This window comes from Poecile atricapillus, chromosome W (assembly GCF_030490865.1).
Source record: "Poecile atricapillus isolate bPoeAtr1 chromosome W, bPoeAtr1.hap1, whole genome shotgun sequence".
Classification (NCBI taxonomy): domain Eukaryota; kingdom Metazoa; phylum Chordata; class Aves; order Passeriformes; family Paridae; genus Poecile; species Poecile atricapillus.
Window position 1 is genome coordinate 36,623,745 of NC_081288.1, and position 27,269 is coordinate 36,651,013.

The 27,269-nt window shown below is 36.9% G+C and overlaps 1 protein-coding gene across 1 annotated transcript in view; it reads right to left on the bottom strand.

Annotated features, from left to right (window-relative positions):
• Positions 1 to 27,269, bottom strand: part of LOC131592257 (protein O-mannosyl-transferase TMTC2-like) — a 231,500-nt gene that overhangs the window by 92,426 nt on the left and 111,805 nt on the right. The window contains exon 3 of the mRNA XM_058863654.1: positions 1,264 to 2,092. Within this exon, the coding sequence (XP_058719637.1) occupies positions 1,264 to 2,092 (829 nt within the window). The remainder of the gene's footprint in view (positions 1 to 1,263; positions 2,093 to 27,269) is intronic.

Here is a 27,269-nt window from a genome sequence, read left to right on the forward strand (position 1 = left end):
TTTTAAAAAGGCACTTACTGCAGCAACAAGTTCAGTAATTTTCCTAGGGTGAGAAAGTATATGGAGAAGAGTTACAAAATCAGACTGACAAACTACTAAAATGTTGCTTTGCTAGGCATTTTATCTGCCAAATCTACTTTTTCACTCCCTGTCAGCTCACAGTAACCACCTGCATTTGCCTCTTACTATCACAGCAGCTTTTAGACTGGCATGATATAACTGTCTAGCCGAAATGCACAGCTTTATCAGCAGATGACTTTGCATCATATAACGGATTTCTGAGCAGAGGACTGAAAAAACTCAAGTGCTGTCAAATTTTTCTTTCACAGACAGGCAAAACAATCAACTAATCCCTTCTCACTTCTGATGAACTGTGAATAAGGAAGGCTTAGTCAATGTCTACATTGCACTCACAGGTGATATTTTGACCATTCTCATGTAAACCTGCATGTGTGCCAAGAGCAGTTCAGCCAGGCAGCATGGAGCTCAGGATAGAAGCTAGATCTGCCATCCGCGCTTGAAACCACAAAGCCACAGCTAAACCTTGTTACTGATACCTAAATTGGCAGGTTTACTGCCTGTTTGGATGTGTTTACACTAGCTGTGGTCACATCTCATTACAGCATAAATATAACCTTTGAGACGTGGCTGGGAAAAGTTACAAATAGCTGATATTTACACATGAACAGGAAGGCATAAGTATTTGACAATAACTCTTTACAGTACTTGTAGGCAGGGGGAACTACAGTCATTTCCTAAACTGAATTATATGACCTCATTTCCTCATTTTTATTATGTAGTACTGACGTTACTTGCATCAGAGGAAATAAAGGAACAGCACTTCCCTGATGCTGTCCTTGACTATTTATTTTATTTTCTAATCATAGAAAACAGAACATTTGGTCAACTCAAAAAAATCTTCATTAGCATGCTATCTACCAGATTCCAAATGGAAAAACACCAGGGTGGGCTCTATAATACTAATAACACATCTTTAATTTGAAAATACAGAACCAATACCACTGAAAAGAAATTATCCTCTTACCTTAGGGTCTCCTTTTCTCCATGTTAATGCCAAACCTGTAACACCTAATCAAAACACATTCCTGCTTTTCCCTGTTTTTAACTAATGCACATAGCACTGCAACTTAAAATTACATTTCTTGAAGTATCCTCTTTAGAAGTAGCTAGTAAAATCAGACAATTCAAAGGCAAAGACAGACAGGAAGAAGTAAAGCATTCACCATAAAGAGCAAAAATTACCTTTAGCAGGGTTTACTTTTATCCCTGACCTATACAGCATCTCTTCATTCTGCCAGTCCCCATTCCTGACAACGGTCTTGAGTCCATAGAAAACAATTAATGCAGCAGTCGAAAAAAAAACCAAGTTCTTCAGAAAGCGCTTTTGGGCTTTGACATAAAGGGCCCTGACACCTACTGTAACCAGCAGGCAGAAGCCCATACTAGGAACATACAGCACACGCTCTGCTATTACAAAGCCAACATAGAAAAACAGGTTTGTGGCGGGAACGAAGGGCACTATTAACAAAGAGAGAGACAGAATGACAATGTTCTCGGTTGAAGGAAGCTGCAGTTTCTGAATTTCATGCTTTTTTAGGCCATTCTCTTCTTTTGATGCAAAGCTTGACTTCACCTCCAGTGTCTTGTACTCCATCTCTGGGTGGCAGCTATGCCCATTAGCATTTTGCTTGCCATTCATCACAGTTTTCCCATTGCATTCTCTCTCATTGCTGGAGCCCTTCAAGCTAAAGTAGGCAAGGAGGAGTAGTCCTGAATAGAAGGCCACAGTGTGTAGATTCCTCCAGTCGCTGACTGCTTTTAGAAGAGGCACAGCATCCATAGACCAGTCAAAGCTGAGGGTATCTGGACACAGCAACAGCCAGAGGTTCTTGGTTGGCAAGTAAAAGAAGGTCAGAGTACGTGTGAGAAAACTGTCTGAATCAGCTGCTGGATTATCAGAATTAGAAAAACTTGGGGGCTTGTTGCCCATCCAGTATAAGCGAACACCCAGAAGTGCAGTTCCCCAGGAGGTCAATAAACCAATGCTGAAGAACAGGGTCAAATTCTTTTTCTGAAAAAAAAATAAAAAATAAGAGCATAAATCAACACTAAGTAATTAGTTGTGTAAATTATACACAAAAAAGAACCAAGAAAATATCTGATAGAACTTTTTCTCAGTAATGGAAACAAACACAATAGATCTTCATCTCTGACATTTGGATCACGCCATGTTGGAGTACATTGTTGACTACAGATTAATTATACTGGTTCTTTTATTTAAGCTCTATCAGGAATATATCAGAGTCAAGCCTTCAGATATTTTAGGGCTGTCAGTCCTTGCTAAAGATTTAGTTGTGTAATGTTCTGGAAACTCTTATTTTAGAGAAATTTATGGAATCTTGCATTAGTTCCTACATAACCTCCCAAATCCCTTCTCTGTTTCTGGCTGTGACCAAAACACCAGATTGCCTCAGCTACATTTAAAGTCTAAAGGATGTCCCAGTTCCACTTTCCTTAATCAAAGTCTCTCCTGAGGCATTTCACTAGAGAATTGATTAAAATTTCCAAGAAAGCAAGAGAGGAAAACCTATTTAGGTCTCCTAGCTCCTGCCTATTAACTACAGTGATTGCTTGGAGCCTTCAGATCTACCTACTACTCAAAGTCCCACTTCATTTTCAATAAAACACAAAAACTTTCACCTCAGCCTGAGGAAGGGCTTCTTTACATTGAGAGTGGCAGAGCACTGGAACAGGCTGCCCAGGGATGTTGTGGATTCTCGTTCTCTGGAGATATTCAAAACCCACCTGGGTTTGTTCCTGTACAGCCTGCTCTAGGTGACCCTGCCTGGGCAGGGGGATTTGAACTGGATGATCTCCAGAGGTCCCTTTCAACCCTAACAATTCTGTGATTCTGTGATCTCAGAGACAAACAATATATTGGGGGTTTTTCTTCAAGCACACCATAATAAGCGCTCCAAAACCTTCCAGATCTTTATATGCATCTAAATAACATTATGGGAAGCAGGTAGCTGACTCCTTCTATCAATATCATCAGTCTAACAACTTGAAGAATTTGCACTTATTTATGGAATAACTGAACATTCTCCAGCAGGAGTTGCTTCTTGGGTAAGTTCTGCTCTCAATTGTACAGGCACACTAAATGAAAGCTGGTTTACATCACTCCCTCTCTGTATAGAAGCTAAAATATATGTATTTTTGTACTTCAGTTTCTCAGACACCTTTTGTAAAGACAGGGAAAAAAAAGTTATTTGCCAAATAGTTCCAGATACAGAATAAGTACTTTGATAATATTTTCCCCATTATTATAAACAATTATTTGACAATCATTTTTCATTTTATTAGGCTTGGTTTTTTCCATCTCACACTACACACTCCTGGGATGATTACTCAATGTTTACTTAGTTATTCAGAAGCAGAACTTCACAGTATAATGTTTTATCCTATTTCTACAAAACAACTAATTTTTCTTCTTTGTGGGTGGGCTCAACCCTTGATATCATGAATCAAAGATGATTGAGTTGCTCCATTTTAGGTCAATTACTAGTAGTTTTCTACAGCTTACTGATGTTCTACTAAGAAGACACAATCTAGCAATGATAATTTTTAGTTTATCTTCTAATATATTAGGAAGAAATTCATATCCTTTCGTATTTCTATAGAGTTCCTCCTTGTGAAGCTTAAAATATTAAACATCAGTTAGATTCATTCATTCAGTTATGCTACATTATGGAATTTAATGGAGGCATTAGTAGGGAACAAAAAAATTTATAATGGAAACATTCATGCATATGTACTGCAAACATCTAAAAAATGCTGGCACTTTTTATATATAAAACAAAGCCTGAGTCCAGATTTAATTTGCCACATTAACACCCGTTTAATTTACTAGCTTTTTTAACATTCACAATCCACAATGTTCTGGTAATATATCAATCAAAACCCTCATCTATACATCATGGTAACTACATTCACCGGAAAGCCTATTAGAACAACTTACTTTTATTTGTAAGCTGGATAATACTTCACAACTCACTTCACACATGGTTTCATCCATGCCTGCCAAAACTATTTAAATGTTTTTAATGTTATAAAGCTGTGTCAACCGGTTATCACTGAAACTCCCAACTAAGTTTATATTTGGAATAAAAAGATTATTCAGATTTCATGGATTTGCATGCATGTCCTCATAGTAAAACCTCATGTCCCTGGTTCAACTTGTCCTTTCATTCTCATCAAATTTTTCTACATGAAATTTTTTCTGCCCACCCTTCTGGCTCAATAATTTTCAAACTCCTGTTTCCTTCAAACATACATATAAACAACTCTCAAATGTGAAATGTGACCTATTTGTTCTTTGATACATCCTTCTTATGAATCTCATATGAGGAGGCTGCTAAGCCAGAAAGAAGCTGGGAAGTGAAAGATGGTCTTTTTTGTTTGTTGGAGTTAGAAGTCTTTTCTGGAAGGCTATATACCACTTGAAAGATTAAGATATCCCACATACTAAGGAAGTGAAACTCAATTAACAGATGAAAAGTGAGCTTTCATGGACTGATCAGGCTGCTTTGTTATTTTGTTAATACTTACTTAACAACTGGAAGAAAATCTCACTTTTCTGAAGTCCTAACCATTGCACTTTTCTATTAAATGAACTAAGAAAGTTCACTTTACAAAGTTCACTGACAAAACCATGTGAGAGCAGATATGCTATTCCTCATGGAAAATAGTGAAACCTTCTAAAAATGTTCAGGTCCTCCTCATACGTTAACCAAACACTAACAATCAGAAATTTGCATCTTGCTCCTATTCCAAAAATGTTAACAATCTGTAGGTCAGAGATCATCAGTCCTCACTGCTGAAGTAACTATTTGCAGCCTCTCTTCTAAGATTTACATTTAAGGTCTGTAATACCTTACCCTCACACCTGTAGGTTTTACAAAGAACACAGATTATCCATATACAGGTTTGTGTGACATGCTGTAACAAAACCTTTTTTACGATTCTTTTAGCATTTCACATGATTTTCAAATGAAATATCTAAGCATTCACTCACAGAGCTCAGAGATATCTGAGTAGGTTTACCACCCCACCATATGAATTGATCATGCTGTAAGGCGCTAGTCAATTGGAGACTGAGCTCTAGTAGATTCTTAAACTAAGTTAACTGACCACATGAGCAAAGTGCAAATTTCCTGTTGCTGCCTCAGATACAAACGGTTTGCATTCTTCCCCAGATTTCACACATGAATCTTTTCAATAGCCAGTAGCTATATAACCTTTTTTAATTAACTACATGTTAAATACAATTAGCAATAACCTGCATTATACTGACATGCCATTGTGAATTTTCAGATTTCAGAAGAGGCTCAGTCTAGAGGCAAGAAAAATCTGTCCCTAACACTTAAACATATGTCACAACAATTTAAAGTAGGATGCCTTTTTACACTTTTTTTTTTTTTAGTTTTCAGTTTTCAAATCTCACAGATAGCATTGGCCTAGAAAGGAAAGACAAATTCATTCCTCTTTCTTTCCCCTTTCAACATTCATGATTTTTGCATAGCTTTTATCCCTCTGTGCTAATATAGTCACAGATAATGAGAAAGGTTTACCACACATTTTGGCTTTACTTTCTTTTAAGGCTTTGGAAGAAAATCATTCCAGCAATTTACTAAAATTAAATAATAGCCATTCCCCCAGTAGGTTTTTGCCTTCAAAGGAACTGCTTTCAAAATGAACTCTGCTCAGACAAGCACTTTCACTAGTTACTCTTCTTCTGAGCCTCCTGACAGCCTGTGCTACTCTGATCTGATTGTGTACATTCAGTGCAGTCCAGGAGCAGAAGAGATCCTCTGTAATGCTTGACAGAAAGGATTTGGATTACTATACCCATAAATCCTAATCCAGCCCATCTGCCATATGTTTTGACACCCCCATAAATCCTCTAACCTTTCATAAGTAGCCATTTTCATCTGAGGAAAAAAACGAGCACTGATTTAGATCAGATTTAACATGTCTCCTGCCTGCTCACCACTGCAATTTTAGTCTTTGTGACCGTAGAAACCTCCTTCATCACCCTAGCAAAATCCATCTGCATGACCCACCCACATTGCACATTTCCCTTGCATTAAATGCTAATTCCTCACTTCATTATATTGTCCTTAAATAAGGCATTGCAGCAGATTTCTTAATTGGGCAGTCACTGCCAAAACTCAGTCATTGCCTAAGTGGTATCCAAAGCATTTTCAAAAGACACTGTTCTTTTAACCTTACATTATCCATTTCACAAGCCGCATTGAATATGGCACATGATCGAGACAGTCCAGATATCAAAATCATAACACACAAAATGTTATTCTTAGAACTCGGGAAATGCAGAGATGAAAGAAGATGTGTCATCAGGCATTACTCACAGGAATTTCTTTTCCAAATTAGAGTTCCTTAAATATATGCTGGCTTGAAACCTGAGACTTCCGAAAGTAGTAAAACGCTGCCAGATCACTAGACTGACAGCATCTTCTTCCCACAGTAGGTAGAGGTTCCTGGATAACAGATCAGCCAATCTGGAACCAAACTACAATTCAAAACATGTCCCCACAAGGAATGAAGCTATTTGTTAGAACCCCTGCTGGGTCACAGTGCTGAGATGGAAGTGGCCTTTAATGCTACCTGATCACCTGTCCAGTTTGTTCTGCTTGCATGACCCACTAAATGAGGTTTACTCATTTTCACTGCTGATGCAACAACTGACCTAAAGGTGTGTTCTTACTCAGAGTTGGAACTCTGTCAACAGCTTGTCCAATATTGGGACCAACCGTGCATATTTAATGACACTTACTTCTAGGTTATGACCCCACACAATTCTCCAACAAGGTAGTCAGTGCATTCACAAAACAGCTAAAGATTATCTGCACATACTTTTATTGTAATTAGCCTGCAGCACAAGTTAAACAGTCCTTACTGCCACTAACTTGCCTTATATTAATTTGAGTTATAAATACTGGCATTTAAAATTGCCAAAATCTTACTCTAAAATCCTTCATTCTTTAAAATGAATTTTTAATTACAAAAAAAAAAAAAAAAAAAAATCTGAAACCACAAAGACTAACCTCTCCACTGAAAAATAGTTATATGGACTACAGGTGAAAAGATCAAAAAGTGCATGAATGACTGAGATCGTAGAAGAGCAGAAGGATTTGATACAGACAAGAGAACAGAACAACAAAGCCTTGGGGAAGTAAATAAAAGATGCAACTTAGGCAAACAGAAGTCATACAAAACACATGCAGGATGCCAACTCAGCTCTGCAAGGCTGACAGAGCAAAGCAATGAAATCACACTTACTCAAATGTGGGGGTCGAGGAACAGCCGCCTGAAAAGGACATCAGACACTGAAGACCACTAAAGAAGACCCCAAAGAAGCATAAAAGGACTTCGGATAAGGGCTGTGACTATGTGAATAAAGTAATACATATATATCAAGCAAGTGGGGATAGCGAATGATATGTAATTAGTGTGTATGATAAGAATAGTTTATCCAACACTCCAGGTACTTGATTAGTGGAAGGATTCTCCAAATGCCCAGCACTGCAATAAAGAATGCCTGCTTTGTAATGCTCAAATCTGTGTTACAAAGTTTATATTTGGCCAATTTCAATATGAAAATACAGTAGCTTGATAAATCTGTTTTCATGGTCAGTGCTAGGAAAGGTTTTCTCTAAGTTGACATAGCTAAATGCTGTGTGACAATGGTGATGCTACCAATATCCACCCAGAGTTACTCCATCTATGTGCAGCAGCAAAAACTTTACACAGGAGATTAGAAACCCATTGGGACCAAAAGACATTCCTGGACTGCCAGACTGCTCAGGGATGCTGTCCAGCACTACTGTTACCACCACACAGATAGGCAGGTGGTTGTACCTGAATTTCACTGAACAAGTATTGTCTCATCCAGAGGTTTTACAGTGAAGGAAGAGTGCTGCACTTTCCATGTTAGACAAAACACTGAGAGCTCACTGAACATGCAAGTATGTTGTAAGGTAGAACTGGAATTCAAAATTATTTTGAAATAACAGAGAAATGTTCAGAAAAAATAAATTTGCATAAAAGGCACGGGCAACACTGTTTGCTTAAAGGTACACGAGTATGAGAAGTGGAGCAAGTAATTGGCTCACCTTCAGAGAAGAACAAGAGTTCATCACAGATGAAACAGGCATCTCTTTTAAGCCACTGCTAGAAAGGTAAACACTGTACTGAGGCTACAAATGAAAGCACACCTTCCAAGATGTGTGAAGCAATCCTTCCACTCTTCTCAATTCTAATAAATTTTATCTGATCAGTAAGTACTGCAATCTTGAGAAGCAAGACTGGGACAACTACCATTTTAATAAGAACTTAATTTGTTGCCCTTTTTGATTAGATTGCAAGCTTTTTAATAGAATTTGTTATGGTCAAAGACTAACTTAAAGAAGAGAGAGCTTAGTGTTTTCTGTGTTAATTACTGGGGGAGCTTTTTGTATTCATTCCCTATGGAATACACTAAACAGAAATGGGAATGAAAACCTATCAGAAATAGAATAAACCTATCAGAATAGAGAAAACAAACTAAACTTTTTGCAGCAAACAGTCTTGGCTAACTATGTAAGTAATTACTGCTCAATGATAGCAAAGAGTGTTGCAAAGATATCACAGGAGTAAAAATACTCAAATATAATAACATTTAGCCAATAATTAAAACTGAAAACACTCCACCAGAAAACTTCTTCACAAGTATGTTTGATAAAATCAACGGAATACCATGAATAGGATGTTCTCTACTTTGTTTCACTATACATAAAATATGAAGAAAACTACAAAAAATATTGGTGATAATTTCTTTCTCCCCTTATTCTAGGGATCCTTTTAAGGTGTATTTAAAAGGATATTTGCCTTTGCAAAATACAAACTGCATTACTAGAGTCTGAATCAGAGTAAAAGATACAGAAAGCATTTACTGACCTCCATATTACAAAACCAAATCTTCAATAATTCAAATAAAGAGAGATTAAAAATTGTGAAGCAGAATATGGATGACAAAACTTACTTCATGACATGGAATGTCATTACTCTCCATTAAGCTAATGTGAAGAAATGAGGCAGTTAGGAGCAATCTCTTGTGAACCAATACGAAGATACTTCTCAGTTATTACGGGGTGAAGTATTTAAAAGAGGTCAGTTACTGGTACTGTAAGAGGTGTGCTGAAACCCCTTAACCGAGTACATTAAACTTACTTGAAAGCCTGCACAGTTATCTTGTTTAACTTAAAAAAAGATATTTAATATTTCCTGTGAGGTGATGGTCTGTGGTCAAATGAGTACCTGTAAAACAATCCAGCTTCTCTGAAGGAAATGAAAAACTACATACTCTTTTAGAAGAAAGGAAAAAATTATTTCTTCTTAAGTACATTCCGTGCCATTATCAAAACTTTGTTTAAAATATATTTCTCATCTTTTATAGACAAAATAGAAGAAGAAAAAGAAGTGCAAACAGAAATCACATTGCCTGTGTGTATTCATCCACATTTATACATACAAATACACAGACCTAGCCTTGATAATTTCTGGTTTGTCCAGCTCCAGTGCATTACAAACATGTTTTGGGCATCAAGGACATAAATGCAACAGCGTTTCCTTAGCATGGCTCTGGTGCAAACAGCCAGCTATTATTAAATTCATTCCAGTCTCACTAATGAATTGAGTTTGGAAGTGCAGTACTTTTGAGCCATAAAGACATGATTTATAATGAGAAGTCACCCAGTAGGAAGGCTAAAGTACAGCAGTTCTCTCTGCAAGTTATCATAACAGAAAGCTATTTAATGAGTGTGGGTTTCTTCAAGAATTTAAAAAAGGCAAGATTTGGAATAGGATGTGTTACATTATGCAGACACCCACATCACTGAACATTGCTGCTACAGTAAAACCACCAAAAGAAAAATCCTCAAAGTTGTTCCTATCTTGAGTTTTTGGCTCGTTTTTAGTAAGTTCTTTCAAATGTAAAACATGGATTTGTAGGATTAGCAGATAGACACAATTCAGTATAAAAAAAATTTAGTAAAGTTTAATGAACTAAACTAGGTTGACTAATGTCAGGCACTCCATAGAGCAAACAAAACAAATGAGCCCTGAAGCAAGACATAGTTTGGCAAAGACACGATGAAAGAACAGAGAGGTACCCTTCCTCAGCAAGCTCAGGAGAGGCCAGAGTTGCCCACAGTTCCTCTCTGTACAGCTCTCTCCCCTGCAGGAGAGCACCGATGACTCAAATTCTGTTACACACAAACCTGAAGCCTCCCCTTAACCCACCTCCAGTTCAAAGCTACATCCAGCCTCCAATAGTAAAAATAAATACATTTTCAGTAAAGTATATGCCATAATCTTTATGCATGTGATGGGGACATAAGGGCTTTGGATGCTCGAAATCATCCACCTTGGCTTTCAGAGTAAATTGTTGAGTTTGCTAAAGAAGGATGCCAGCGAGATGGTGGGAAGAAGACAGTGGAGCATATTATGCCAGAATTCTTAAAATCAAAATGTAGGCATCACTGATTCAGGTTGCACTTTTCTAATGAGAAAATTTAAACTGTGGTTCCTTGACAACAGAAGAATCTAAACACTAATGATGCCTGGGGAACTTTCTTGTCTATTTTCTCCTATTGTTTTCAAAGTGATCCTTGTGCAGAGTGACATTGTGTTAGGCCAGTGGAAGGAACAGTGTATAAAAGTGGGAAGCTGAAGAAAGTGGTTAAGTTTGTTAAGCCATGACTACTGCCAAAGATGCCTATCAAAATGTGACTTCCAAGAATATTACTAGGAAAACTGCAATCTTCCATGCACGGTAAAAAAACACACATCCATCCCTGCTTCTTCAGTAAACTAAAACTTGTTTAGAATAGAATATACTTATTAGAAATACTTATCTGAGAACAGTTATAACTGTTCTACCTCAAGGAGTAACATGTCATTTTCCCGAGTCTTAAAAAATAAAAATGTTCCACTGAACAAAAGATACACAGTCTACATTACACGGAGAAGTCCTTAAGCTATCGTGCACATGGCCACAAAATTCCCTCCCACCTGACAGTCTTAAATATTCATTCCACACCAGATGCTTGTTTTCAGGGTCACTACACAGGTTATCTAGATGTTATGACAGCAAAAGCCCAAATTTCTGAATCTTTCAGAAAGCTGTGACATATTTCCTTGTCCCTCGGAAGTATGTACATCTTCAGTTTCTAAATAATCCTCAGATAGTAGGATGAACTTCATTGCTGTGTTTGTCTGCATTTCAAACCATCTGCCCAACCCACAGATCCTTCATCAGCTCATCATTTTCCTGTCAAAAGCACCTTAAGTCTTCCTATGAAACCTCCTTCATCTATACCTCATAGATGGTAGTTACACTCAAATCACGCCAAAAAGTGAAAATTCTTCAAAGTTTTGCTGTAAGTATCACGAAAAAATGTACCTGATAACAGATCACGATGATGCTTTTGTCACCAGCTGTAACACAAATATACTGAATGATACAAAGCAGATTTGCTTATCCTCCTTCTGTCTCCTTTTGCTCTAATCCTTCCATACTGCCTCTAAACTCAGACACTGTATTCCTAACAGTAGTAGGAATTTCCAATTATGGTTTCTATGGAATTTAAGAAGGTGCCTCCACATAAGTATCTATTATACAAATAATTAAACACTACAGACAGCAGCAAATTCTTTCACTGTGTAATCTGGAAATTGTCATCCAACATGCTTCTGTTCCATATTTATCCAGCCTAAGTAGCAGCTGTCAATAACTTCATTTTCATCTTTCTTTGCCCCCAGCTCCTTTCCCTGTTTGCTTCTGCCAAATATTACCCTGAAATGCAATGGTGCTTTTCAAAATGATGCTTCCAACTATTTTATACCCAGTGTAAAATCTAACATGATGGAATACTGCACTCTAGGAAGCCCATATAAATATTCAACGACTCACAGAATAATTTGGGTTGGAAGGAACCTTTAAAGGCAATCTCATTCAACACCCCTGCCATGAGTAGGGCCATCTTCAACTCGATCAGGTGGCTCAGAGAAGCAAAAGAACTAAGAAGTTGTTAATCATTCATGTTCTCAACTTTGCCAATCAATGAACAAAATACATTTCTTGACATTGCTTAAAGAAAAAAAAGAAAGAATAACCTTTACAGACTAGGAATAATCACACATTATGGATTTACCGGGCGAGCAATATTCATTTTAGTGATGAAAAATTTGACTGAAAAGACTAACATTTTAAATTATGTACCTACAATCTTCATTAAAATTCCTTCTTATCTACACAAGTACATGAAAATCATTAACCAAAATACATTCCAGGACAGAAATTACAATTGCTAAATTTTTCAAGTCTCTATGAAGGGACCTTGAAGTTTTTCCAGTTATTAAAAACTACATCTTCCACAATTCATTTATCTAAACAGACACTAAACTGCAAAGATAACCCTGTAGTAGTATTTGCAGCTCTTTGAAAGCATTGTTGGATTGTTTGTCTGAGGTGATTTCTGTGATTAATGTTCTTAATACTAAAATGATGAAAACTATGAAAATGATAAAAATATCACAATGATGAAAATCTATTTTTAATTTCCTACCAGCTTAAAAGTATCAACATTTCAAACATTTGAAAGTGAAATGCCTTAAAGCAGAGGCTCCACAGAAACCACCACTGTCAATGCTAGTCTCCAAGTTCCCCAGAAACCTTACTTGTCTTAATTTCACAAACAGAGGAATTAGGCAGTTGGACTTTTTTTAGAAGACAATGTATTTTCTTCCCTTTTGCTCAGTAACTTCCCAGAATTATGGAAAACCCTCCTGTTTAAAAAGAAAAGCAGAAGATCCACATTTCAGTCTCTACTCATTGTCTGTGATAGACTCCAGACTATACAGACATTCTCTTCCAAAAACTGCCACGAGTGCACATGATTTGAGTTCTTTGTTCTGGAGGAAACTTGAGCTATGCCATCTCACTGAGTAAGTATTTTAGTACCTATTGAGCATATTCTCACTCAGAGCTCACTGTGTGTACAGCAGCCCTGGTGTGCTAGAGCACACAAGGAATAAACCATCCTGATGACAAAGAAGGAAAGATGCATGGTTGGACAGGCTTTACAAACACTCTGCTCATAAACTAGTTAGTGCATGCCTGAAGGGAGGTAAGGATGGTTAGCAGGGGTCCAGTTGAGCTGCAAGCAACAGATGAACAGGACCTTAAGACAACTTTTAGACTTGGCTATTGTGATAGTACAGAATCAACTGTGTCCCTACCTTCTCCTTTGCATTTTGGCCAAGGTTTACATACTTTCCACATACAACAAGTATAAACAAAGAGGAGTTTAAATCAAGAGTTAAATTATGAAGAACACCTCCTACTGCCTGCAACAGGCCTCCCTTCAACTAGAGCATTAACAGCTGGGGCTGACCTCACTCCAGTCAAACCCACAGTCAGCCTTTGACTCTTATCACAGAAATAACTGGAAAGCTAGGAAACCCACTTCATTTCAATTTTCGTTACTTGCCTTCTGAAATCCCGGATTAAAGAGGTTTACATTCTTAAGCACTGGCCAAAACCATGATGACTACATCTATCAGTTTGGTTTGGGGTTTTTTCCTGTGAAAGCTGAGATTCTCACTGGGACAGATGTTACAAGTGTGTAGTTCGCTGCTCACAGTCTACTGTAAGTGTATGTTTTGTTAAAGGGCTGTGGCTTGTCAAAAGAGCACTGGGCTGGCTGCTTGTCTTACCAGGCAATTATGCACTGGTTCAATTGGATGTTGGGAAGGAGGAGGGACCTTGCTCTCAGACAGCACCAAACTGGGAAATGCTGCTGCAGTGCAGGGCTCAACAGGGAAAGCTGTGGGAAACAATGAGCCACGAGGATGGAAATAGGAGGCTTGAGCAAAGGAGGGAACTACATCTCAGAGACAACTGAAGACTTTTTTAGAGACCTACAGGAGACCAGAAAGATCCAAGGGAAAATTAAGAGGCTCTTCCCTTTCAAGGATGACAGTAGACAAGGATTAAACCTGTTTTCAAACGCAATTATTTGAATATACAGCACTCAGCAAATCAGCTCTCATGATGAATTTCTGCTTTATTTTAATATTTATATTAGAGAAAAAAAAAAACTAAAAAAGTTTTAAAGATTCTTTGTGTATTCTCTTCAATGGAAATATCCAGACAGGATTTTTCTCAGAGCTCTGAGATGACATTACTGGCCTAAGAGATAAAGCAGAAAATGGTAAGAAAACTGACACACAATTTGCAACTGCATGATGAGCCTTCTTTCTCAAGATGCAAAGAGGTGCTTTCTTTTCTACTGTCAATAAGCTGCTCTTTCTACATGGGGGTTCCCCTTTGTTCTAAAAATACACTGAGTTGAATAAAAGGTCAACTTGTCTTTATCAGAGATTTGATTTTTTAAATAGAAAAGATCAACCAGCATACAGCATTCTGAAACTAACAGCAAAGACCTTCCATTTCTCTAAGGTCACAAGCAAAATCAACATAGGAAGAAATTTAGCTCCACAGAGAGCAGAGATTAAAAAGCATGCCCAGAAAGCTAGACTGCCTTGTCTGGGATTTAAGCTAGCATACAGTCCTGGAAGGGTTTCCACTAGCCCAGGACTGCAATGTCAGCATACAGATGCTGAGTGCACTTGTTCATGACCTGCCAAATCCCCACCAGATTGAATTATTGCTTTTTAAACAGTTTCTTAAAGGACAGGAACTTAATAACCAATTTGGACTATTTAAGAGTCCAACTTTACAAAAAAAAAAAAAACCAACAAAACAGCAAATTAATAAAACCCAAACAAACAAACAACAAAAGCCAAAACCTTCAAACAACAACAACAAAAAAACCCAAAGAATCACAAAAAAAGCAAAACTGAAAGAAGAGTAACCAGAGGTTCAGAACATCAGTAAGTTAGTTCTACAAACACAAGAGTGACAACAGTGGCAGTTTCATGCGGGGGAAGGTGGTGAGGTGGCATAAATGTGCATTAAGACTCTTTAAGTTACTGTGGATAAGTACAGAATAATGTAGGATGTCTAAGGATTTTGCAGGAATAAAGTTCTTCACTGGAAAGGAGCAGAGATGAGTAGAAAGTGCCTGAACTTGGTTTTTCGAATGGCCTAATTTGTTAATTTTTACTTTGAAGCTACCTGAAAGCTGCATTTTAGGCCAATCTGTCTCCTGCATATTTCCCAATTATTTACAAAGCCAGACTGTAGTGGACTCACAGAAGGGTAGGATCTAATAGTTTCTGATGATGCAGCTACTATTGCTAGAACATTTGTTAACTACTTAGGCAAATTTTCTTTTATCCCACAACTGCAATTCATGCAGAATTTATATTTTAAAATGCTAAGCATGCTGTCCCTCCTATAGCTATAGCCTGGAAAAGGTTATTTTATATACCAGTGAGAAAGAAAAGGTTTTCCTTTGTACGTTAAAATACAGACTTCCAAATTCTGAAAACAAATAAAAATAAAAACATGCAATAAGGCTAGCAAAAAAATTCAGCATTGTTTCTCTCATGCTGTCTTTCTGTGACAACATACATAGTGAATAGGAAAAGGTCTGTGAAATCAAGAGCATGCTTTAAAGAAAAATATTCAGATGAAGACTTATGAGTATGGTTAGAAAAGGAAAAGAAGCAGCTAAGAGACACTTTATTATTGAAATTTCATTTAACAAAACTGTGCGCCTGACAAGTTACTTTGACACCACAGCACAAGCATGTTTCAATACCATCTACCTAATGCTTAAGTTAACTTGCATCACTGCACAAGGATCTTTGTTTTTCTGCAAATATCCCTTCTTCAATAAAGAAAGAAAAAAATTGGGAGAACTGGCATATTGGTTTTTCTTCAGATCCATCAGTGTATTGAAGCATAAAGAATTTGGGTTGTTCTTGAAATACTTGAGCTTTGATCTATTTATGTGAGGAATGTTAAAAATGTAACCCCTAAAACCTTTTATGCTGTGACTGAGTTCTTGATCTAGACAGATCCACATGACTGAGTACTTAAAATACTGCTCTTTCAAGTAGAAACATATTAGGTGTCATTATGCAACCCCTCTGTTCAACTGTTTTGTGCCAGACATTAATGGAAGAGTTGAGACAAAAAAGAAAAAAGAAAAACAAAGTAGGACCATTTCAACTTGTTTTAATAAATGCAAAGAGTTTTGATTTTTGTAGAAAAGAAACTTGTAAAACCAAGTGAAGAACATATTTTGAAGAATGGTATGCTTTAAATCCTCTGAAACTTTATTTTGTCTCTGCCACAGTATAGGTTTATATATGAGAAAAGACATTTTCAGCCCTGAACATGTTATTGTGGCTGTGTTTGTTTACACCAACTAAAAATGTGCAAGTTCTTTCCAAATTTTCATCAAAATTCTTCAGATTAAAAGGCTGACAATTCTCCCTCCATCCCAAAACAGACGGCAGGAAAAATGGTTTCCTTTGACTTAGCAATGTGATTTTATATACTCTAAAGATCATAATTAAATCATAATGAGCCAGTTTTAAATCCTTCTGTCTTGAAGGTGTATGTTTCAAACATCTTTAGAACTACCAGACTAGCCAGGATAGATCTGCTAAATTATGCCACTGAAAAGCTCAGAAAATAATTAATCTGTAACCACAATATGCTTGTTTCCCTCTGCACAGTAACTGCATTTTGGATTGCAGACTGTGAGAGCATGCAAAATGAATACACTCAAGAAAAAACACATCAGCAATTTGAAAATTCTGTTAGTGAAGTGAAAAACATACTAACAAAAAACCCACCAAGAAGTTGCAAAGTTGCAAAAGCACCAAGTACACAATTGGGGATCATTGTACCAAGATTAAATGTATGTGCTAGATAATTCTGCAATAAAGTAACTCTTTAAATCCTATGTTTTTGATAACATTTAATTCATTTAATTAATTCAATTCACTAATTCATCTAATTAATTTCCCTTCACGTACCTAGTAAAACTTTTTACCAGTAGTTTAAGAGGTTTCTCAAAGGGCATTGCAAAACTTTTCAAGAAGGATATCCTGAAAAATAAGAAATATCACCAAACAAAACATGGGTGGGATTAAGACGAAATACAGGAACTTGCTCCTGAGACCTCTTGTGCTTCCACCAGTTGAGCAAAAGCAGGATCTAAAAGCCTGCTCCAGCAAACTGCTCTTTCCCTCCTCACCCTCCCATGACAGTCACAGCTCTTCTGCCCCTGCCCACCTTGATTCTCAGTGCAATACAAAAGACCCCTCTTCTATCCTCACCCTTCTCACCAGCTGTCCCAACTCAATCTCCCTCTTCAGCACACAGCTGGGACAGCTCTTCTGTCTGCAAAATGGGAAGGAGTAAAGGAAGCGCAAGACAGGGCAGCAGTCAGCATGACAAGGCAGAAAGAGCTTTGCAAGGCACGTGTGTGACAGTGAAATAACTCTCCCTGAAAAAAAAAAAACGGGCTGGTAACTGGACTAAAGATGAGGTGTTTAGTGCAGTGACATTTTTGGTAGACTATACTGTTTTAGACTGAAGAACAATTTCAGCTACTGAAGGCAGAAAGAACACACATACAGTGAATTGGCAGGGATTTGGGTGGATGAGCTACTAGAATAACTACTCAAGAGCTCTCCCATTCTGCTAGGCATACAATCTCCACAACACCTAAAGAGACTTCAGTTTTTTTCATTGATTTGGGGGGTTTTGGTGGTTTGGGTTTTTTTTACCATTGCAATCGTAAATTTACCTGGTTGAATAAAGCAGCTGTTCTTTAGCTGACCATGATAGTTGCCAACTGACAAAAACTATCAGCTTACACAAACTGATCTCCTTTTGTGAATTAACAACCTTCATTGTTTCATTAACATTAACTGCGTAGAGATAAGCCTGAAAGGTTCCAGTAGAGTCTAAAGAGGGTTAAAACAGCTTTGAGAAATCCAAGCTTAGCTTTTGGGGTGGATAAACAAATGAAGAATGAAGGAAGCTACTTGGAGATATTTTTGGTCGGCTAATCGTCTTTATATTATCCGAAGTCAGAAGTTTCCCCTAAGCCTTCACTGGTCTGTACATCTGAACTGTAAAGAGACTAAAAAATAAGTATTACTGGATATGTCTAATTGCTGTTTTCACAGCCATAACCATGCCTTTTCAACAGTATTGCCCACAGAAAAAGAAGATATTATGAGGATGTAACTGAAAAATCAAAAGAGTCCCAATCATTCATTCACCCAATGTAAAACTGATCTCAAAGTTACCCCACATTCCTCCGCTGCATCTAAAAAATAAAACACATGGTGAAGAACACAAAGAGAATTTTTGTACAGTTAGCCTATGCTTGATATGAAAACACTGAAAGTTACTGAATGTCTACAAGGGTTGTATTTGCAAAGCTGCTTCTCTCCATGACCAGCCAGCTGTTCTCACAAGCCCAGCCTTCTGGGACAGTAATGAGTCCGCCTTTTTACCTAGACACAGTTGTGCACATGGTACTTGGCCACAGAGCACTGTTCATAGACACTATGATAGATAATTCACACAATACTTTACCCTGGAAACAAAGTTAAAATAGGAATATGAGCCTCGAAAATGTAACATATATATCTGGGAATGTGAAGCTTTTTTTAGGAATTAGATTAGCTTTACCTCCTCATGTCCATCTTGGATCCTGTTTTGTAAAGCCACAGGGCAACTAGAAAGAGTTTGTACTAAGTTTTGCTGTCTTCCAAAGACTTACTGTAATACCATACTATCAAGGAAATACTCTCATGAATAACTTAAAGCAAAGGTACATGTTTTTTCTACATCATATAACAAGCACTTTGTACACATTAAACACAGTCTTGCATGAAAACCTAAAGATTAACAAATTTCAGAAATTATTTAGAAAGTGATCATCTGACCCCACACAATTTTTCCACAATGATTGAAAACCTTGAGTATGTGTTAGTTCCATTGCCAACACTGACATTCTTAAAGACACCTTCTTCTCTGTTGACCTATGAGATTAGAAAACTCGTCCAGGGGATTACAGTAATTGTATTAATTCTTAGATAAATATGTCTAATGAGAATTCTGCCTGGTTTGGCCATCATGGCTGAGCTAAGGCATTTCCATCAAGCTGTCAATCATCTCCTGATAGGCTTTCAGGATTCATGACCCTGCTGGGAAATGCTGGGTGATGCTTTATCAGGTGCAGCACTCATACAGTGAGAGCAGGAGGAGGGAAGCAGCAGGGGAGGCACTGGGCAAATCTGTGGAATCTGACCTTTTGCTTTGGGCACCTCCTTGGGTTTTTGCCTTGTCCCAGGTGGCCAACAGCCATGCTATTTTATAGAAATCTTTTGTTAAGTATGTGTGAAATGTTGCAGTACAAGTTCTTAATGGATTGCACATCTGGCATAATAGGCAAGCGTGGCCCACGTGAGGCCCCAGATTTGCAGGCCTGCAAGGACCTGAACAGGTGGGAAAGAACCACTGCTTTAGGAGAAAACCTCCAGTGTGCCAAACTAACATAGCTGCAGCAAAGAGTGAACTGTTGATGAGTAACTACAAGACCTGTTGACAGAAGTGTGGAGATAGAGCAGGTTTTCATAACACTACAGTGGCCAGTGCAACAGGTAAAGCATGAATGAAGAAACTTACCACTGAATAGCACAGATATTTCCTCCAAAAATACAATATATATACACAAATCACATTTCTCTAAAGACCAAGGTATTTCCAGTCTTTACACTGCTTTCTTCCTGGTTATTGTAAATTATACAATTTGACAAAACTTACTGGAGGATGATACAGTTAACCCACATAACAGAAGGGGAAGATCTAACAGTTTAATTGGCATTTATTGCCCTTGAAGGAATAAAGGCTTAATGTAATCTGAGAGATAGACAAGAAAAATTACTAAACAATTCTTTTAATGCAGTTTAATTTAGAGTGTAAAATTACAAATTGAAAAGTTTCAATTTTAGCACTAGACAAAATTATCATATTCTGAAATTCTTCCAACACCAGGCCTTTTCTTGACACAAATCAATCTTCAAAATTTAAGACTGAATATCTTATTTTCTGATTAAGTCTTATTTGGAAAATTTCTCAGTAAAGGAATCTTATAGACAAAAGAAATGTCTTCTAAAATTTCTGGTCTCTTATAAACTTTATAAAAGTACTCCATTCATACTTGAAACCTAAAACCAAATAGGATACATCATTCAAGGGAGAAGAATTTATGCAATAAATGTCATTTATGACAATCCCATTCTTTCTTTTTCTCACCCTGAAGTCTTGTGAGCTGTTTAACTGTACTACTTCCAAAAATGTATCAATAAACTTATAGCAAACCAGCCAATAAAAATTAAGCTTTTTAGAGGATAGTTACCTGTGAAAATCATGGAAGCAGTCTACTATTATCATTCCTAATCCACAGAAAAAGAATCTAGACAGAATAATGAACTTGTCTAGGGTAATAATGGGTCAATGGTAGAAGCTGACGGAACCTGACGTTCTTAAAGAACCTTCTTATCTTGCCACAGCAGTTTGATACATGTTGGTAAACACAGCACATGGAAAATAGTTTAGCAAAGATATTAAAGCAGAGAGGAAAAGGCAAATATTGTCAGATTCCTCAGGTGAAAATCTACACTTTGTAGCACTGCCCTGTGAGATAAACATTCCTTTTTCTGGTACATTTCTGTTATAACCAGCTACAAGAACAGTAGTCACATTATTTTGCCCTATCCTCATCACATTTTCTAGAATTAACAAAAGCTTCTGTAACTACTAAGAAAACAAAGCAAAATGAATATATTATTCTAAAAATATTCAAAAATATTAAAAATATTATATATAGATTTAATAATATATAATAATAAATATATTGTATATAATTCTATGTAGATATAATAAATATCAATTAAATTTAATATTAATTAAATATTAAAATATTAACACATTTTTTAAACTGCTAACCATTTTCAAGAAGCATTTCCTGCAGCTACAGCCAATTATTTTATTTTCAAAGCAAAAAGAAACACATTTTCTTTGAAAACTCTGAAGTAGCTTTAGAAAACCTTTACAGAATTGAGAATTTTGATCAAGTAGCCACAGAGAATATTCTGTCTTAAACATTACAAAGAAAGGAAAAAAGAGGGGCAAAACCAGTTGTTAATTATCATTTTGATAACATTTTTTAATCTTTAAACATTTTTTTAATTTGGCAAAATCAAAGGATTAAGTTACTCTGTATCAAACAAAAGATTAATTATCACTCCTTTATATAATGATTCATAAACACTAGAAAACCTAAAGAATATTTTTAATAGTTCCTGTAAGTAAAACTTTGGCCACAAACTGGAGAATCTTTCAGTTAACTGATGAGCATTTCTCTTCATATTGTATAAAATGAACTTTCATGTACATGCATAGGATTCAAACTTCCCCCAAAACTGCAGACTGACTATTGGTTTGGAATTCCCATGAAAAACTAATGGCTAAATTAACATGGCTAAATTAAAAGAGAATATAACATGACTTGGGTCACTGCAACTACAGGTTTATATGGAGAGGACTACTTTTGTAGCAATTGGTTTTGAGTATTGACTTTAAAAATTAAATAAAATTCCCAGACTGAAAACACACCTTCTGACAAATCCTGTTCGGTTATTTGTTTCTGAATATTTTGAATGAGGAAGGTTTTGAGTATCAGCAATGAGGACTGAAAGAAAATTTTGTTTCCAATTTAGATGTTCCAAAGGAATACCCCCCTACTTCTGCCCTTGGGGAGTAGGAATATGTATCAGCATAAAGCTTATGTATTTCTGGAGGAGTGCAAAACAAACAAATTTGTAAGTCGTCTACACACAACTAGTTTGCAAACATTAGCATTAATGAAGCCTGCTTTCCCCTGAATGCACATACCATGGCAAGAGATTTCATGCCTGATACACAACTCCAAATGTGCTGCTGCTGCTTGGATTTCCAGTATCTAAAAAAGTGCTCCTGAATTATTTTTCTCTCAGGGAAACTTGTCTCCTCTCTATTCCTATTACAATTTTATTAAAGCCTTTAAGTGCTTCACCATTGAGAGTATTGTTCCTGAGTCAAATTGGCTTCTCCCTGACGGATGGACACTGAAGTAAAAAGATGGACAGAAATTCCAAGCATATTAATGCAACCTGTGTGTCTTTTAAAATAAACTTACATTAAAACTAGTTTCTGAGACAACACCATCCAGATATTGTTGACCTGCTAAAGATCTTCTGTGAGATAAAAAAATAGCAATTTTTATCTATAGTTCAGGAATATCAAACCTATTTTATGTCACTTTCTGATCTGTGCTAAATTTTGACCTAAAGAACATTTGTAGCTAGGCTATAAATTCTAGAAGTAAGGTTGGAACTAACATTGTTTGTCAAGGCCACTTTAGGAAGACACTGGGAGAAAAGTATTAAAAATGTTATTTTGTTGAATAGGTAGGGAGAAGTTAACACTGAGATGTCTAAAAATTCCTAGTTTCAAGTTTTATCAGGAAGAGTTTTGAAATTAAATTTCTTCTAGAGTACAAAACAGAACTTGAAGAATTAGAAATGGAAGATACTTAGAAGGAAACACAATTATGCTAATCACCTGTAATTGCCAGACATGGGCTATAATATATTTCTATTTCTCTGACTTGTAACAAATTATCTGCTTCCAGTACTTGGCACCAGGTCTTTGGTTCTTAAAAGAAAGCTCCTAAATGTGTTGTCCCCTGGCCCCCTCCACACAAGGACTGCTGTTGAACCAGCCCATTCCCTTGATTCCTGGAGCTCCCAGTGATGGTGACGGACATCCTGGTACTCCTTACAGTGCTGGGCTGACCGGATTGTACTTTCCTGGTTCATACCTGAAATGTGCTATCAGCAGTCATGTGTGCACTTACAGATTAGATGCTAGAACTGTCAGCTTATCTTTTCCCATTGAATTTTTCTTAAGCTACCTCAGTGATGCAGATCTCAACAAGCTTTACTCTTGCTCGCCAATTGAGAAGTGCCCTGGGGTCTGAAGACTGCATTATAAATATAGTGACTGATCAAATTTCATTGAGGTGTTACCTTCAGATTGACAAGTTTGATTTTTCGAGTGGTATCGTACAAAATGTAGTTCATAAAACAGAAGGCAGGGGACTTCAGCTTTCTGTAAAAATGTATCATAACATTCACTAATTTTGAGGGATGGTATTTTCCCTTTTAGGACTGACAGCTGGAGGAAGCGAGAACCTCCGGGTGCTTCACACGTTTTATGATGATTTACTTGATGGAAGAGAGATACGACAGCAAAACTCTCTGAGAGGTTGGTAATATCCAGAGATAAACAATAAAGTATTAAAATATGCTGAAAGTTCTGCAGCTTATCCCCTGAACTCAAAAAAATCTGCTGTCACTCAATTGTCTAGGTATTCTAATCAGTTGTTAAACTTTCCCTAAATAATAGTTGACAGTATACAGATTGGTCACATACATATTTTTAAATCATTATGTCTAGTAAGACACTCCACTAGACCTAGAGAACAACATACATACTGTTCAATCTTACTTACAATGTAACTCTTCATGATTGAGAGATATGTGGGCAATTAGCAGGTCTTTCAGGTTCACTGATTTTTTCCTATTTCATTTCCTTTCTGGAATTTTAAAGATTATATATCTAGATAGGACTTCAAACTTTTTGGTTTTAGGTTATCATTGACCACACTAAAACAAGAATAGAGTTGGGTCCTTGGGACAATACAGAGCTAACATGAGAGCAATTTGGTTTCATCTTTCCTAAAAGAAAGCCTTCTACAGCAAATTTACAGTCTTGGCATGTATAAATTAATAATGTTCATATTTAGCCTGTATTGTTCTTCTAAAGTAAAGGGCTATTTTGCAGAAACTAGTTAAATAAAAGTCTTGTTCACATCTTGGCCTGATCTGCTGTATGTTTATGAGAGTCTGGACTGACATATTTTGCCAATAAGCTTCTACAGCTAACTTGTATTTACACCTCCCTTTCCGTAATATTTACATTTCTATAGGAAGTATTTCTTCTAATAAAGCATGAAGGTAAAGACCAGATCTTAAGACATCAGACTATGAATTAGGAATACATTCCACTTCCACAATTTATCTAATTTTTTTCCTCCTGATAATAAACCTTTCTGATCTGGCTCTGTTCACACCTTATAAAAGGCTGCCATCCTAATCTGAAGGAATATTCTGACAGCCTGGTGTAAGATTTTCATTCCTCGGTAAAGAACATCAAAGAAAGTCCTTTCAAGTATTATGTTTATATTATTCAATTACTTATAAATTAACAGTGAAACATCATCATCATGCTAAACTTACATATTTTGTTTTCTGGTTTCCTTTATTTTCTGGTTTCCTTTATTAAAAAAAATAAAATAAATAAAAGCATCTAGCCCACAATTTTATGCTGCTTTTGTCTGGTTTCTAGCTTTTTTTATCCATAATTATCTCATGTGGAGAAAATGCTGAAACAAAGTTTTGGCTTTTAAATATTAAAATGTTATATACCAAGAAATAACTTCATTCTCACATTATGTCAGAATGACACAGCCTACAGAATCTATTTCAATGACAGTTTCTCTGCTACCACAGCAAACAGATATTCAGGTTGAATTTACTGATCCTTATCTTCACGAAGATATGGCAGGACACTTTCACAATTGACATCTTCAAATTATTCCTCTTCTAACATCTGGTTTGTATTTTGCAACACTACCACCCAAAATTTCTTTACACAGTTGTCCTTTTTTCAAACAAATCCCCTGCATTAACTAGCACTTTCTTCAAACAAATTTTCATATCCATATTTCTAAATAATTTTTGATAGTAATTCTTAAATAATTGCATATATCTTCATAAAACACAGGGCTATAAACCCTCTTTAATGCAAACCCAAGGGCAGTCTTCTGAAGTAACAGCTAATAGCATGAGTTAGCAATACTTTGAAGCATTAAGTGGAAGATAGAAATGGTGAAGTTGTATCCTGACTTTAGGTATGGTAATTATTTCTTATACCTGAGTGAACATCTGTGATCATTAGTTTTAGATTACAGTTTCTCAGAAGCAAATCACTTTGATTTCTTAAAGCCACTTTGAAATTGCACATCATTAAAATTGGGTCCTTCTTCCAGTTCCAAATGTGTATTTGAGCTCAACAGAGCACCTATTAAAGAAACATTTGGCATCATAAAAATTGCAGCAGATGGGCAAAGTGCAAAGAGGCACAGGGGTTGAATCTAGTATGTCAAAACCAAAAAAAAAAACCAAACCCTACCCTTTTCATATCCTCTTTTCTAGTGAAAGGACAACATACAGAACCACAGAATACGCTGTGGGGACCCACTTACGGGAAGGGACATACAAGCATCAATATCACCTCTTAGCCCTGCACAGAATCATCCTCAAGAGTCACACCATGTGCCTGTTGTCCCAATGTTTCTTGAATTCCGTCAGGCTTGGTACTGTCACCACTTGCCCAGGGAGGCTGTTCCAGTGCCCAACCATCCCCGGGTGAAGAACCTTTTTTTAATATCCAACTTAAACCTCCCCTAACACATCTTCAGGCCATTCCCTCGGGTCCTGTCATTGGGCACCACAAAGAGATCAGTGCCTCCTCTTCCCCTCATGAATAAGTTCTAGACTGCAGTGAGGCCTCCCTTTAGTCTCCTTTTCTCCAGGATGAACATACCAAGTGACCTCAGTCAATCCTCACACAGCTTCACTCAAGGCTCTTCATCATCTTTACTGCTGTCCTTTGGATGCTCTTTAGTAATTTAAGATTTTTCTTCCATTGTGGCACCCAGAACTGCCCCCGGCACTTGAGGTGAGGCTGCCCCAACTCAGAGCAGAGCAGGACAATCCCCTCCCTTGCCCAGATGGCCGTGCTGTGCCTGATGCCCCCAGGACAGGGTTGGCCCTCCTGGCTGCCAGGGCACTTACACCTAAGTAAGCTTTCAAGAGGAGTTTGTATTCCTGCAATTAACAACTGGCTGTAGCAACCAGATACTGGCGGAATAGATCAGCTTACCAAAAAAACTATGTATAGAAAACATGACAGACTTAAATTTTTTCAGCTACTGACAGTATCAACAGGGGAAGAAAATGAGGAAAAAGTTTACTTATTTCCTTTAACGCACAGAAAAATTAGCTTCCTTAAAAAAGACTTCTAGTATTTCTAGTTAGAAAATTTTGGAGCCATTTTGCTGCATCTTTTCATGTTGACAGGCTTGGAATGAGTCTGTTGATGTGAAGAAGTACAGCTTTGAGACTCATGAAAAGGTTAAGGCTCCATTTTCAGACACATATTTGGGGTCCTTTTAAATAACGTTTCTTAGAAAAAAATATTAGCATTTTAAATTATTTATGTATCACAGTAATGTAACATTTAATCTAAATACTGTAACCATGCCCACAGGATGAAACAGCAAAGCAGAGCACCTGACAGACAGACTTATAAAGCTCCCCCTGAGGGTTTGAAGCTGTCTGCTACACTACAAGCAAAACAAGTAACTGTATTAAAACATGAATTTATTACCCTATGGAGACAGTACGTTGGTTGCTAACCACCAATGCCATGGAATGGAAGGTCACATATCAAAAACGTTTTTTCTCAAATTTCACCTTTCATTACTCTGCCAAAATTTACAATAAAAAGTACAAAATCAGTATACAATAAGGACAGAGGAAAGGAGCTATATCATCTGGCTGATAAGAACAATTCTGTTGATTAATACAGATATGTGACCTCTAATAGGGTCCCAAATTTTCATACACTCAACTTCACAAACAACGCGCTTTTTTCCACCTTTACTAATTTCTCCCTTTTTTCCTTATAATTTCAGTAGATAGTCAAAAGACTTATACTTAATCAGGTATTGAAATTCTTTCATTCTAAATATCGCAGGGAGAAAAACAAACATTTTAATTAGAACTGGTATAGATCTGAAGCTAGAAACACTGAGCAATAAGGACTGAGTCAAAGAGCACTGTCTTCATTAATAAACCTACTAATAAATCTCTGCTGCTTCAGAGTAAGGTTTTAGTCTCAGACTGAATTCATTCCCAGTACAAAACCAGGCTATAACTGAAGGAGATATCTA